A 13,122-nucleotide genomic window follows, 5' to 3' on the forward strand; every position below is an offset into this window, starting at 1 on the left:
CCAATCGGAGACAGACAACTCTCGACACGGCGTTGCTCCCCGCGGCCGGATCTGCCAGTCTGAGCTCGGCCCTTGGCGGAAGCCAATCACATCTTCTCTTTTGCTGCTGGTATCCAATCAAGCATGAGCGCAGCCATGGCTAATACAGCGCGGAGCTGAGCGATTGTTGCTAGGCAACTGAGGCATCTAGGCCTTAGTGGCCGCCATTGATTTTGAAAACTAACGTTTTAAATGCCTTCTCCTCCCAGTCACATTTCCCAACACACTCACACACACAAACGACAGCTAAAATTTAATCATTTTGGATTACAAATATATTTTTCATCACATTTATATATAAACATATTTAAAATATAGGTTATGTATTCATATATTGGCATGCTCACAAATATTTCCCCCCCAAGAAAAATATTTATTTCAAAATATTCTGGCAGGAGCAGGTACATAAACCCCCATAAGGAAAACAAGGGATTGTAACCAACCAAATTCTACTGAGAGTAGACCCATTTAAATTATGTACATTAACTTTGAGTAGGACCAACATAGGACACAACCCAATGAACATAAACAAGCAGCATTAAGTGGGAAAGAGGGTGTTGACTTAACTGACCTGCAAGAGCTAAAAACCACTTGCAGAATTTTGTTTAGATTAAAACCTGGAGTTATCTCTGACCTCTCAAATGCTCAGTTAATTTGTTTTGTTTTTAAGATAAGTGGCAAGAATCTGGAAAACCTATGTTCTAACTGAAGGAGCATTTATTGTCTGAGCTGCAGCCCAAGATGGAAAAATAGGTGGTGAGGGAACACCTAGCTACTTTAAATGAATTCACAGTTGAGATTCCAGCATTGCATTGGGTTGGACTAGATGAGCCTTGGGTGCCTTCCAACTCTACGATTCTGTGATGCAGTATTGAGACAAAAAGTGCAACTCTAGGGTACTTCTAGTCAGTAGTAACTCCAAGACCAATGGGGCTTTTGTGCTTGGAAAGTAGGCTTGTCACACGTCAGGAAAATTCCTGCCATGTCCAGGTTTTTGGTGTAAAAATGTTGTCAGGGGGGAATTCTGCCAAACAGCCAAAATGTCTGGGAGAACATGGATGTATGGCAACGTGACAGAAAAAGCTCAAAAAGCTTAAAATAACTATTGGTTTTCCCAAAAAAGCTAAACAATTTGGATTTGTTCCCAAATTGGTGGTGGTTTCCTTAAAAAAGCTCAACAACTTTGCGGGTGTCAGGAATTTTACTTTTTGAAAATATGGCAACCCTATTGGAAAGCATGTGCAGGATTTCAGCCGCTGAAGAAAAATCTATCTCTGGATGACGAGGGGCATCAGCGCCATGGGACCCTTTAGCTAGAAAAGTTAAGACTAGTTTGCCATTCTACTAGGGGACGGGAGGGAAGGATTGAATCAATGCCATGAAGCCTAATCCCTACCATATCAGTATGAGAAAGCTAGCCCAAGTGCAAAAGTGCCACATAGCTTGAACACCACAAAAAGAGTTAGCACAGTTAGCATGTGGATGGCAGGAAAGCTAAGCCCAGATTCCTCATCCCAGTTCCTGTGGGACAGCCAGGGATTTACTAGTGCCATGTAGCCAAGATGCCTGCCGGCGGCTTCTGTCTTCCTTCCAGAGATCCTCCACTGCGCAGTCTTGCTCCTCGTAACAGTGGTTGATCCGGCCTGCAGCCAGAGAGCAGAACAGGCCTCCTTGGATTCCAGAGTAGTGATCCAACAGAGCTTCCATACTGGGGAACTCCACATTCAAATGCTATGAGAAGAGGAGAAAAGGAAAGAAATGATAAGAGATCGAAAACTGGCTGTTGCCCGCAAACCACCCCTCATTGGGCGAGCTTCTGTGATGTCACAAAATGTTCCCACACAATCTAATTTGCGAAGGGGAACAGTCCCTTGTGGAATTTCAACACAAATCAATGCAGGAGCTATTATTGAGAGGTAAGGGAAAGATTTATTTAAAGGGGGGAAAATGTACCGGATTGGGCTTAGAGACGGAGGCTTTGGGGACAGGAAGAGCTGTGTAATGTTTCTATTACTATTGTCATACTTTGTTCCTGGACTGCTTTTGGCCAAAAAGGCCCCCAAAGGAGCTCAGAAATGTTGGTGAGTGCTTTTATTGTTTTCAATATTTCAGTTAATGTTTTAACATTTTAATCTTTTAACCAATTGATACAAATCCAAATAGTTACCATTTCTTCTGGCTCCTGGAAACTTGCTTATCTCGTGCACCAAAGTGGTCCAATATATTGGCAATGTTGTATGACAGGAGTTTAAAAAAACCTGTCTGAATGTGCTTGCAACAACAGAATCAGGCAGAGCTGGCATGTCATTTTCCTCAAGTTCTCACCTCCACAGAATACTTCCCAAGCTGGCTCCTGTAAATCTGGTAAGGGATGATTCCACATCTTGTCCTCACTGTAAGACACCACTGATCGGTGGCCCCTGGCTCAGCCCAGAGGAGGAAGGCTCCAATTACATCATTCCTGAGCAGCGCCATCCCAGCATCCCTGAAAACCAGAAGGGATGTGGAAGAAGGGACCTCTGAGCAGGAGGAAAGCAGCCCACGGAACCAGGTTTCTCTCTCTGGAGCAGAAACCCACCCTCTGCCTGCTCCAGCCCTTCCACGTCTGGGAATAAAGTCTACCATCCAATGCGCCCTTCCCTTGGAGTAAGCTGCAATGGAAACAGTGGGGCTTACTTCAGAGTAATCATGATTAAGTTCACACCACAAGTGTGGGAAATGTTTGGCTACCTTTCTTGGGTTATTCAACAGCAAGCAGTGTCAGTGGCTACTAGCCATGATGGCAGTATGCCTTTTGCTGGGAATCACAAGTGGGGACAACACTGCTGTTGTGCTCGGGTCCTGCTCACAGGCTTCCCACTGGGATTGGGCCCTATGAGAACAGGATGCTGGACCAGACAGGCCATTAGTCTCTTCTAGCTTCTCTCACGTTCTTACCAATTTGCCACCAGCAACCATGAATTTATATGGGAAATCTTAGTTTCCTTCTTGTGGTCAACCACCTGTGCTGTGCAGTTTACTTCCATTCCCCAATTCGCAAGCATCCTTGGAGGCCTCCTGTCAGAGGGCACACAAGGGGAGACCTCCCCATACCTGTCAATGCCTGCAAAAGACCACACGTTCTCCATCAGACTGCTGTCATTATCCAGCAAGCAAGCCAGGCTCCCTCTGCTGCCTTTGCTGTCGCAGCTGGTGAGAACTGAAGCCAAGAAGGAAACATAGGGGAAGGTTATACAAAAGAGACCATCGCAGCAGCATAGATGCTTGAGCAAAATCTCAAAAGAACAAGGAAGGAGGACTTCCAGGGAGAGGAATTGGTGGTTCAGCTGTCTCTCTATAAGCATGCCACCGACAGAATATAATTATGTGGTGACTGATAACAGAAAGGAAAAGTGGACATTAAAGTGTCTAAGGAAGAGTGACGTGTCTGATTTATGGTTGGCAATAAAGATTAAACGGATGAAGGAATCCCATGTGTGAAGAATCATTAACACTTTTTCTCTTGCTTGCCACTAAAGAGCTGAAATAATTGAAAGTAAACCAGCAATTACTCCATTATTCAAGCCATGGAAATAATTTATTATGAGAAAGGATATGCTGGCTGTGATCTTAACGTGGAAATATTAAGGTAGACTGAGTTGCTAATAATATTCAAAACATCAAAAGCACCCAATATGGCAAATGTACCTTTGGATCTCCCAGTGGCCGTTGGTATTGTTCACCAGTTGATGGCTGAACAATTAAAAATGATCAGATCGGTGTTTGATGAAAGGGGGAAAGAAAATGAATCTGAGAAATATGAAATGGAAATTAAGAATACTTAAATGCTTCATACTGAATAGATGAAAAGCTGGCAGGACTGGATGATGAAATAGCTAAATTGAAAAAAGCAGGTGCTGAAATGGAAATGCCTTGCATACAAGGATTTGGAGGAAAAAATCACAAATGGAGAGATGGGAAATTAAATGGATATGGCATCAATGGAGCTGAGAGGATATAAAGCTTTGAGGAAACTTCAATCCTGGCCTTTTTTCAGTTCTAGCAGATAAAAAGTATTTTGCATACAATTTGGAGCAAATTCAGAGAATGATGCTACTAAATTTATGCTACTTTCTGGAAAAAGACTGGGGAAAAATCGAGATACTATAAAAAATACATCAGGAAATGGCAACAGAACAGGAAATGGGTGAGACTCTGGATGAGAGATAGGGGAATGTTGGTCTCCCAGGATGAAAGGCTGGGATGAGAAAATATCTCAGGTGAGAACCGGGATGAGCTACTATCTTCTGTGGTTGGTAAGGGCTAATAATTACTTTTAAGAGGACTCCACATTCTACTTATTCAATTGTTTTTTTTGTAGCAGCTATTTTACAGTATCATGAAAAACTTTAATAAGAATCTCATTACAAGAAAAATAAAGAAATGAGGAATGAGAATGTAAAAGGAGATGCAGGAGGCAAGCTATCCTCTGAAAAACAGGGATAAAAACACCCCAAAGACACACTTGGAAATAAACATAAGCTCTTTACATAGCTGGAATGCAGCATGGATGAAAGAGCAGCACAGGATCTTCTCTTCTGTCTCCCTGAACAGCAGAATCTTCCGCATTCCCCGAATACTCACACATCTCTCGGGCGCTCTGCTGCAACTGAGCCTCGAAGGTGCAGCCCCGATAAGCTCCGGAGCGGAGGGTTTTGCTGCGGATCGCCTTCTTCCTCACCAGGATTGGAGAGCAGTATGGATTCCCCGGGCGAGAGGTGCCCAGGCTGCTCCTTTCCTCCAAATCCAGCCTCTCTCTCTAGGTATATGAGACAGAGACCGATGGACACTGAACAGGAGAAGCAGAATTTGGAGCTGGCGATAAAGTTTAGCGGGAAGCTGGATGGCTCAAAGTTCCACCCCAGCACAGGAGGTCACCTTGAATGAATTCACACGGTGCCTTTCCTCCTGGCACTCTGGATCAGACTGAAAGCCTTCTTTTGGAAGGCGGTTTCTTCCTGATCCAGGTCTGGACATAGGAAACTGCCTTATACTGAATCAGACCATTGGTCAATCCAGCTCAGCATTGCCTACACTGACTGGCAGCAGTGGCTCTCCATGGTTTCAGGCAGGTAGTATTTTTCTAGCCCTACCTGGAGATGCCGCTGGCAGGGGGAGGTAAGAGGCCTTCCTTCCACCGCCAGGTGAAACTGGGCTCACTTCCTCGGCTTACTCAATGGAGAACCCCAGAGGGAACCCACTTACCACACTGACAGAGGGGCCAAAGTCAGCAGGGCACGGAAGCCTCCGGAAGGACACCAACGCATTGACGTTTTGAGATACATCCTCTGGATCGAGGGACTCCCAGGCCACCCGGTTATCCAGAGAGGCTCCCAGCAGCCTCCCAGGCTCCTGCTGTGTGGAACCACTGGGGAGCCATTCTTGGTCCTCAGGATGCATCAGGAGATAGTAGAGCTGGAAGGAGCGGCAGAGCAAGAAGTGCAAAATCTGGACCTGTAGGGCAGAAAATGCAGGAGGCACATTAGCCACCACCAGCCCCCAGCCCCCCCCCCGTTCCCCTTCCAAGGGCCAGTCTGTTAACTCAGGCAATGGCTGAAAGCAGCTTCACTCCTGAGTGGCACATTTCTATCAGGAGACGAGCAGGCACTAAACATCTCCCTTCATGGGGCAGCAGAATTAGTGCTCTCCAAGTTTTCGTGGCGACCAACAGTGCTCGCTGTTTCTGGGGGGCAAGAGGCAAGGCCTTCTTGGTGGTGACTTCACCGGCTATAGAATGTTCATCCTCTAGTGGGTAAGGCAAATTCATGGATGATAAGTTCATCAGTGACTGCTATTCAGGGTGGCTGTATTTCTCCTCCACTGTCGGAGATGCTATACCTCTGTCCCACCAGCTGGCCTACCTCACTGGGCTGGCTGCCCACAAACAAGTGGCAGAAGAGGCTGCTGCGAGGGCTGCGTGGGTTGCGGGCCACAAAGGCGAACTGGCACTCAGTGGGTATCCAGGTGCTATACAGAATGCGCTTGAGGGCATGCGCCATAAGCAGACCCTGCAGGAGAAGAAGAGGAGGAAGGGGCAATGAGGTCAAGCAGTTGGCAACCCACGTCCTCACCAAACAACCACTGGGCTGCCTCATCCAAGCAGAGAAGGCCTCCCTGGCTCCCCTTGCTCAGTTGTCCTCAGGATATCCTCACCACAACCCAGCAAGGTGGGCCAGCCGGAAAACAAAACAGGACCCCCACCCAGCCTGGCACAAGCCCCAGTTAACTCCTCATAAGGCAAGATGGCTCCTAGTTCCAGCATGCATCAAGCCATGGCCCCGCTCCTACCTCCCCCTCTGCGTTGTACATCTTCAGGCCCTGCAGGCAAAACTTGAGGACGACGGATCGCCGCCTGGGGCAGTCCTGTGTTCCGGGAGAGCAGGATGAGAGATGGAGAAAGGGAGAAACGGAGTCAGAGATGGCACACCAAGGAGACTCGCTTGGCTCTTCTAGACGCATAAAGATTCTGAGCAGAGACAATTCTCTTTTGCTCCCCACACTTCCAGAATTTTGGGGGCTTTGTTGCATGCACATCCCAGGGGCTCAGAGCCGGAGCGGGTTTCACAGTGCCAGAGTAATGACCCCCCCAAATAGGGGGAAGAAGCATTGGGTGGGGCTAGTGCCTCTAAGCACGTGCAGAGGGCTAATGAGGCCACAATCAGCTCCGACCGCTTACCTTCAGGCGTTGAAGCTGCTGCTGGATGGCCAGAGCCTTTTGCTGGAGCTCCGCGTCCTCGACGGTAAAGGAGCCCACATACTGTTGGCAAGGGAAGGAGGAGAGTGAGAGGGGAGAATACCCTGGGGAGCCCTTCTAAGGACCCACATGGAAAACCAAGGAGGACCTGGGAAGTTGAGGCCTCTGGGGAGCAATTAAGGGAGATGCACCTCAAACCTCCACTGCCCCCCTTGCAAAAAAGTGGGGGGTTCTGACAAACTCCTTAGACTAGCTGCTGAGCTAGGGTGGCCCTCTCCTTTCTCTGGGATTCTCCCTTCCTCTCCTTTCATCCTTTGCAAGGTTTTCAGATGGGACGCGGGTGGTGCTGTGGGTTAAACCACAGAGACTAGGACTTGTTGATCTGAAGGTTGGCGGTTCGAATCCCTTTTTCTTTCTTTTTGTAATCTTTAAACTCTTAATAAATATATATATATATATTTTAAAAAGAGCCTAGGACTTGCCGATCAGAAGGCCGGCGGTTCGAATCCCTGTGACGGGGTGAGCTCCCGTTGCTCGGTCCCTGCTCCTGCCAGCCTAGCAGTTCGAAAGCACATCAAAGTGCAAATAGATAAATAGGTACCGCTCCGGCAGGAAGGTAAACGACGTTTCCGTGCGCTGCTCTGGTTTGCCAGAAGCGGCTTAGTCATGCTGGCCACATGACCCGGAAGCTGTACGCTGGCTCCTTTGGCCAATAAAGCAAGATGAGCGCCACAGCCCCAGAGTCGGCCATGACTGGATCTAATGGTCGGGGTCCTTTTACCTTTACCTTAAGGTTTTGAGGGGAGTGGGCTGAGCAGCAAAGCAGGCTTCCACCCAGGCTGGACGGGAGGAGGAGCCATGGGCTGCTCCCGTGGGCACAGGTGCCCCTGCAAAGCCAGGCAAGGCACCAGAGGAGGCAATAATGGCCCAACCCTGCTCACTTTCCAGATTCCTGGCCATGGGATCAAGGCAGGCAGGATCTCGATCAGCCCCTCTACCCCACAACCTCTCCCCACCCTCCCAAGTCCTCTCTTTCATAGACACCTAGAAAGTTGCCTTCCACGTTGCTCAGTACTGTCTACACTGACTGGCAGCGGTGGCTCTCCTGCATTCCAGACTGAGGTTTTACCTGGCTTGGAATTGAGCCTGAGACCTTCTGCATGCAGAGCAGATGCTCTACCCACTGCCCCCACCCCCAGAAAGCTGCCTTATACTGAGTCAGTGTTGCCTACACTGACTGTCAGCAGTGGTTCGCCATGGTTTCAGGCAGAGATCCCTCCCAGCCCCACCTGGAGATGCTGCCAGTGGAGATTGAACCTGGGACCTTCTGCATGACAAGCAGCTGCTCCACCCCTGAGCTATTACGATCCTTCCTCACCCCCCTCCCTTCCACAAGAGGGAAAGCCCAGCCCAGCCTCACCTCCGCCAGTTTGGCGATGACCCGCCCGCCCCTCTGCTGGTGGTGGTGCGGGGAAGCCAGGGGCTCTGGCCCTCCCCAGTACTCGGAGCGCTGCTTCTTCATGGCGCCGCCGGCTGGGACCGCTCCGGGGGTTGCTGCGGGGATGGAGACAGGGAGATGGAGGGAGGAGGCGGCCTCTCCCCGAAGAGGCACCGCGGATGCCCAAGCGGCATGGGAGGAAGGGGCACCTCCGCCCCCGCACTGGCCCCAAAAGAAAATGATGGGGAGGGGGCGCTGGGTGCCAGGAAAGAGATATTGGGGGGCGGGCGAGGAGGAGATGCCCCAGGAGCAGTTCCTGGGGTCCCCTCCACCCCATAGGAAGCCCCCAAAGGAGAAGAGCTCCTCTTCCCACGACGGGAGATCAAGGACCCGGGGGGCGCTCTGCACGTGCCCAGAAGCCCCGTTCTCCTGTCCTGCCACAGGAGGAGAAGGATGGAGAAAAGCCGCCTCCCTCCCTCCCTCCCTCCCTCCGCGCAGCCCTCACCTGGCAGAGGAGGCGTGGGAAGCCGCCGCCGCGCATCTCCTCCGCGCCCAGGCGCTCCGCTCTCCGCAGCTGCAGCAGCAGCATCTTCCCGGCCCCTGCTCGGCCTCTCCGGCCCGGCTCACCTGGACGCGCCGCCTCCGCAGCAGACTCCGAATCCCGGCCGACCAATCAGCGGCCAGGAATGCGAGTCCCCGCCCCCGGCTGCGGAGATGTAGCAGCGGGTGGGGGGCGGCGGCGTGGAGCGACCTGCAGCGCTTAGGCCTGGCGAGAGCCCCCCACCCGCGCTTGCTGAGCACAGGCCCACAGCCTCCTCGCCTCGCCCGCTTTCCTTTAGAACAGCCCCCCATCCAGGGAAGTTCTGAGGTCTTGTTACCCTCAAAAGAGACAGGGCACCGCACAGAACAGCCCTCCCCAGCCAGCGAGGGGGCGCCCCCAGAATCATTTACAACAGAAGCAGGGGTATCAACTTGAATAAAATACTGGGGTGGGTGTATGGGTGTCCTGCTGCACAATCGATCACATGACGTGGTTCACACAACCATTTGAATGGCAAGTCCCATCAACTTTGGGGGTGCCCAAGCCCCTCAAATATTTTATTGTGGAGTGGGGGGGGGCAAAGAGATCTCAGCTTTTAGGAGTTGACTTCTATGGATACAAGCATTTCCTCAGAAGGAAAGGGGGTACACTTTTGGGGGTTGTGGACCCCTTTGAGAATCTGATGAAAGCTATGTGGACTGTGGGACGCGGGTGGCGCTGTGGTTTAAACCACAGAGCCTAGGGCTTGCCGAGAGCTCCCATTGCTGGGTCTGTGGATTTAATCTGTGAATCAAAGGGGAACCCCTGGTCTGTATGGAAAGCAGCCCATTCAAACAGCCCAGGGTGGCTGGGAAAGGTTGTGGACCACCGGCATGAAATTCACGGCATGTAATGCCTTGAGAGAGAATATTATGAAAATGATTTATAGGTGGTACATGACCCCAGTCAAGCTTGCAAAAATTTACCACTTATCAGATAATAAATGTTGGAAATGTAAAGAGAATGAAGGTACATTCTTTCACCTTTGGTGGACATGCCCAAGGATTAAGGCTTTCTGGGAGATGATATATAATGAAATGAAAAAGGTATTTAAGTATACCTTCTTGAAGAAACCAGAGGCCTTTCTCCTGGGTATGATTTAGCCAAGTGGTGTTAAAGAAGGACAGAACTTTCTTTATGTACACTACAACAGCAGCAAGGATACTTATCGCAAAGTATTGGAAGACACAAGATCTACCCACCCTGGAAGAATGGCAGATGAAGATGATAGACTATATGGGATTGGCAGAGATGACTGGCAGAATCCGGGACCAGGAGAAAGAGACAGTGGAAGAAGATTGGGAGAAATTCAAGGACTATCTTAACAAACATTGTAAAATTAATGAATGCTAGAATGACGTGGGTTTAAAAGTCAAGTGGTTTTCAGCGGTATTGAATAAGGAAAAGGAAAAGAAAGATCAAAAAATTATGGAAAATAAGGGAGAGGATTTGCTGATTTGACAATTAGAAATTAGAATACAGAAGGGGGAGGTATGAGGAGGTCGGGGAAACAAGGCTTAAGAAAATAAGCTTTAAATTATACTTGTTTTTGTTTGTGTATGTTTGTATTGTTGTTTGTGTTTATGTGTATTAATTGAAACTTTAATAAATATCATTTAAAAACAAACAAACAAACAAACAGCCCAGGGTGGCAGGGCAGAGTAGGACTGTTTGAGCACTTAGGTGGCACTTTAACCAAAGGGCACCTCCATGGTGCAGAAAAAGGGCTCATTCCTTGCATGCCTCCATCCCATCCTGAGAAAAGGCTGCACCTGTGGTACATCTGTCTTTCTCTGAGCTCCTGAAGCCCCTTTCCCTGCAGAGCACACAAAGTAAGTGACAAGAACATAGGAAGATCCCTGCTAGATCTGGCTAATGGCCCATCTAGTCCAGCCTTCTGTTCTCTCAGTGGTGACCCAGATGTCCCAATGGGAACCCCAAAAGCAGGATTTGGGGAACATGTATTCACAAATACAGGCTTCCAGGAGCCCGTATTCAGAAGCATTGCTGCCTCCAACTGTGGAGGTGGAACATACAGCCCCATCCTCCCGAAATTATTTCCCTAATCTTTGGAAGCGACCCAAGTTGTTGGTGGCCATCAGTGCGTCTTGTGGGAGCGAGTTCCAGAGTTTAACTATATGCTGTGTGAAGTAGAACATAAAAGAACAAAAAACTAGGATGGACAAAATAATCACACACCCCCCCCCCCTCCCAGAAGTGACCTTGAGGCAGAATTTATTTTTGCAGACAAAAGAGGACTGGAAACAAGCCACTTTCCCGGGAAGAATTAAAGCACCAGATTTGGGCAGAGAACATTGCCAAGGCAGAAGGGACAGATGGTTCTTGAACATACAAAAAGGGGTGCGGGGCAGAACAGGAGCAGGAAGTGGTTGGAAGTTAAGGAAGGAAGGAGCTGGGATAATGTGTGGAGGAACTCTTATTAGCGAAGGTCGCCAGGGTGACAAGACAATGTCTGGCTGTTGCAAGCTGTCCTGCAAAGATTCTGCGGAGGGAAAGGGAATCTAGGAAGGTACCTCTACCCTTAAAGGCAAGGTAAAAGGTAAAGGGACCCCTGATGGTTACGTCCAGTCTTGGACGACTCTGGGGTTGTGGCGCTCATCTCGCTTTATGGAGCGAGTGTTAGTCCGCAGACGGCTTCCGGGTCATGTGGCCAGCATGACTAAGCTGCTTCTGGTGAACCAGAGCAGCGCACGGAAACGCCGTTTACCTTCCTGCTGGAGCGGTACCTATTTATCTACTTGCACTTTGACGTGCTTTCGAACTGCTAGGTTGGCAGGAGCTGGGACTGAGCAATGGGAGCTCACCCCGTCACAGGGATTTGAACCACCAACCTTCTAATTGGCAAGCCCAAGGCTTAGTGGTTTAGACCACAGCGCCACCCGTGTCCCTGTCTTAAAGGCAAGGATGCCTCTAAATACCAGTTGCTAAGAATCACAGGTGGGGAGAGCCCTGCTGTTGAGCTCAGGTCTTACTTGCAGGATTCCCTTTAGGGCATCTGTGAGAACTAGATAGATTGGACTGAACCAAGGTTTCCCAAACATTGGGTCTCCAGCTGTTTCTGAACTACAACTCCGATCATCCCTAGCTACCAGGAACAGTGGTCAGGGATGATAAGAATTGGTAGTCAAAAAACAGCTGGAAGCCCAAGACCTCAGACTTAGGTTTGAAGCTGCAAAGCAAGGACTCTGGAGAAACCAAGATGCACCTGGGAAGATCTTCGCCAGCATATTCCGGATCTTACATAGCAAGGATGTGGGACCTCTGGCCCTCCAGGTGATGAGGGAATAGAACTTCTATCAGCGCCAGGCAGCATGACCAACGATGATGATGGGAGTTGTAGTCCAACTTGGGGAGCCCTGCCCCTGTTCCAGCAGCCTTTCCTTCTAGTGAGCCCTGGAGGTGTTGCTGGACTCCTTCCTGTTGATGGTACTTTTATGACCTGACTTTGTCTGTGGGATGTGCTTCATCTGAAGTAGTGCCCGGAAAGGCCAGAGGTTCAGAATGACAAGGGAAAGACAAAAGATCTTGGGAGGCCCACCTGAAAAGGGTAACATTTGTCCTTGAGAGTTGAGTGGGGTGGGATGAAGATAAACTGTGCCTGTGATATCCAGCAAAGTGGCCATCTCCAACGGACTTGGTTTTGTCCCCAAGCTCTTTGGCCAGTTTTCTTAAGCCAACACTGCTTGTCACCCAAAGGAGGCAGCCAGCTTTGCACTGGGCTGTGAATGCCAAGGAGAGAAGGAAGTGCTCTAGGATGGGGAGGTAACATTTTCCAACTAAAGACTTTGGGGGAAAGGCATTTGGATCACAGAACTGCCCTGTCGCTTCGGGCTGCTGTTCTGAGGGGGCATTCAGCCTTTGGCAGACCATGGATGGCTGCATCAGTGGTTTTGGTAAACCTCTTGTATCTGGACTCAAGCACTGCAGCTAAAACAGATGTCATGCCATTTAAAGTCTTTTCTCCCTGCCCTGTAAAAGCACACGGGTCTCCACAATAGGGTGTGTGTCTCTACTGTGTGCTCCTGCACATTTGTGCACCATCCCAAAGTGTTAATGCCAAGCGAGAGCCCAGATGGCCGACACCTCCTGCATTTTCACCCTAGACCATGGATCACAGGATCCCCACTGCCCAGGGTGCTGCCCGGCTCAGTTTTACGTGTTGTGTTCTGGGTACACTAAATGCATTTTATTTATGAAAGGAACCTTCCAAACCTCTGTGAATTAAGGAGTGAGGAGCAGGAGAGCGAGGGTGGAATGTAGCAGAAAAAAGTGAGATCCTGATGTTTTCTTGAAATGAAGGTGGTCCTCTGC

At 49.6% G+C, this 13,122-nt stretch overlaps 1 protein-coding gene across 1 annotated transcript; it reads right to left on the reverse strand.

Annotated features, from left to right (window-relative positions):
- Positions 1-280: 280 nt before the first annotated feature.
- On the reverse strand, positions 281-8,988 carry SH2D5 (SH2 domain containing 5). The gene is made up of 10 exons (XM_081871162.1): positions 8,716-8,988; positions 8,193-8,326; positions 6,755-6,835; positions 6,367-6,441; positions 5,940-6,086; positions 5,284-5,532; positions 4,663-4,837; positions 3,133-3,238; positions 2,365-2,524; positions 281-1,770 (listed from the first exon to the last, which is right to left on the reverse strand). Exons 2-10 carry the CDS (start codon positions 8,292-8,294, stop codon positions 1,549-1,551), a joined length of 1,317 nt encoding a protein of 438 aa, XP_081727288.1. The 5' UTR covers positions 8,295-8,326; positions 8,716-8,988; the 3' UTR covers positions 281-1,548.
- Between the last annotated feature and the right edge of the window lie 4,134 nt (positions 8,989-13,122).

Source organism: Podarcis erhardii, assembly GCF_964252035.2.
Source record: "Podarcis erhardii genome assembly, chromosome: 7".
NCBI classification, from domain to species: Eukaryota; Metazoa; Chordata; class Lepidosauria; order Squamata; family Lacertidae; genus Podarcis; species Podarcis erhardii.

Bases quoted from the DNA above. Each gene is read 5' to 3' on its own strand.
- SH2D5 (XM_081871162.1), bottom strand. From the start codon at position 8,294: ATGAAGAAGCAGCGCTCCGAGTACTGGGGAGGGCCAGAGCCCCTGGCT. The intron at 6,087-6,366 runs GTAGGAGCGGGG...CTTCTCCTGCAG, and splicing joins TGTACAACGCAGAGGGGGAG to GGTCTGCTTATGGCGCATGC. The intron at 5,533-5,939 runs GTAGGCCAGCTG...TCTGCCCTACAG, and splicing joins TGGGCAGCCAGCCCAGTGAG to GTCCAGATTTTGCACTTCTT.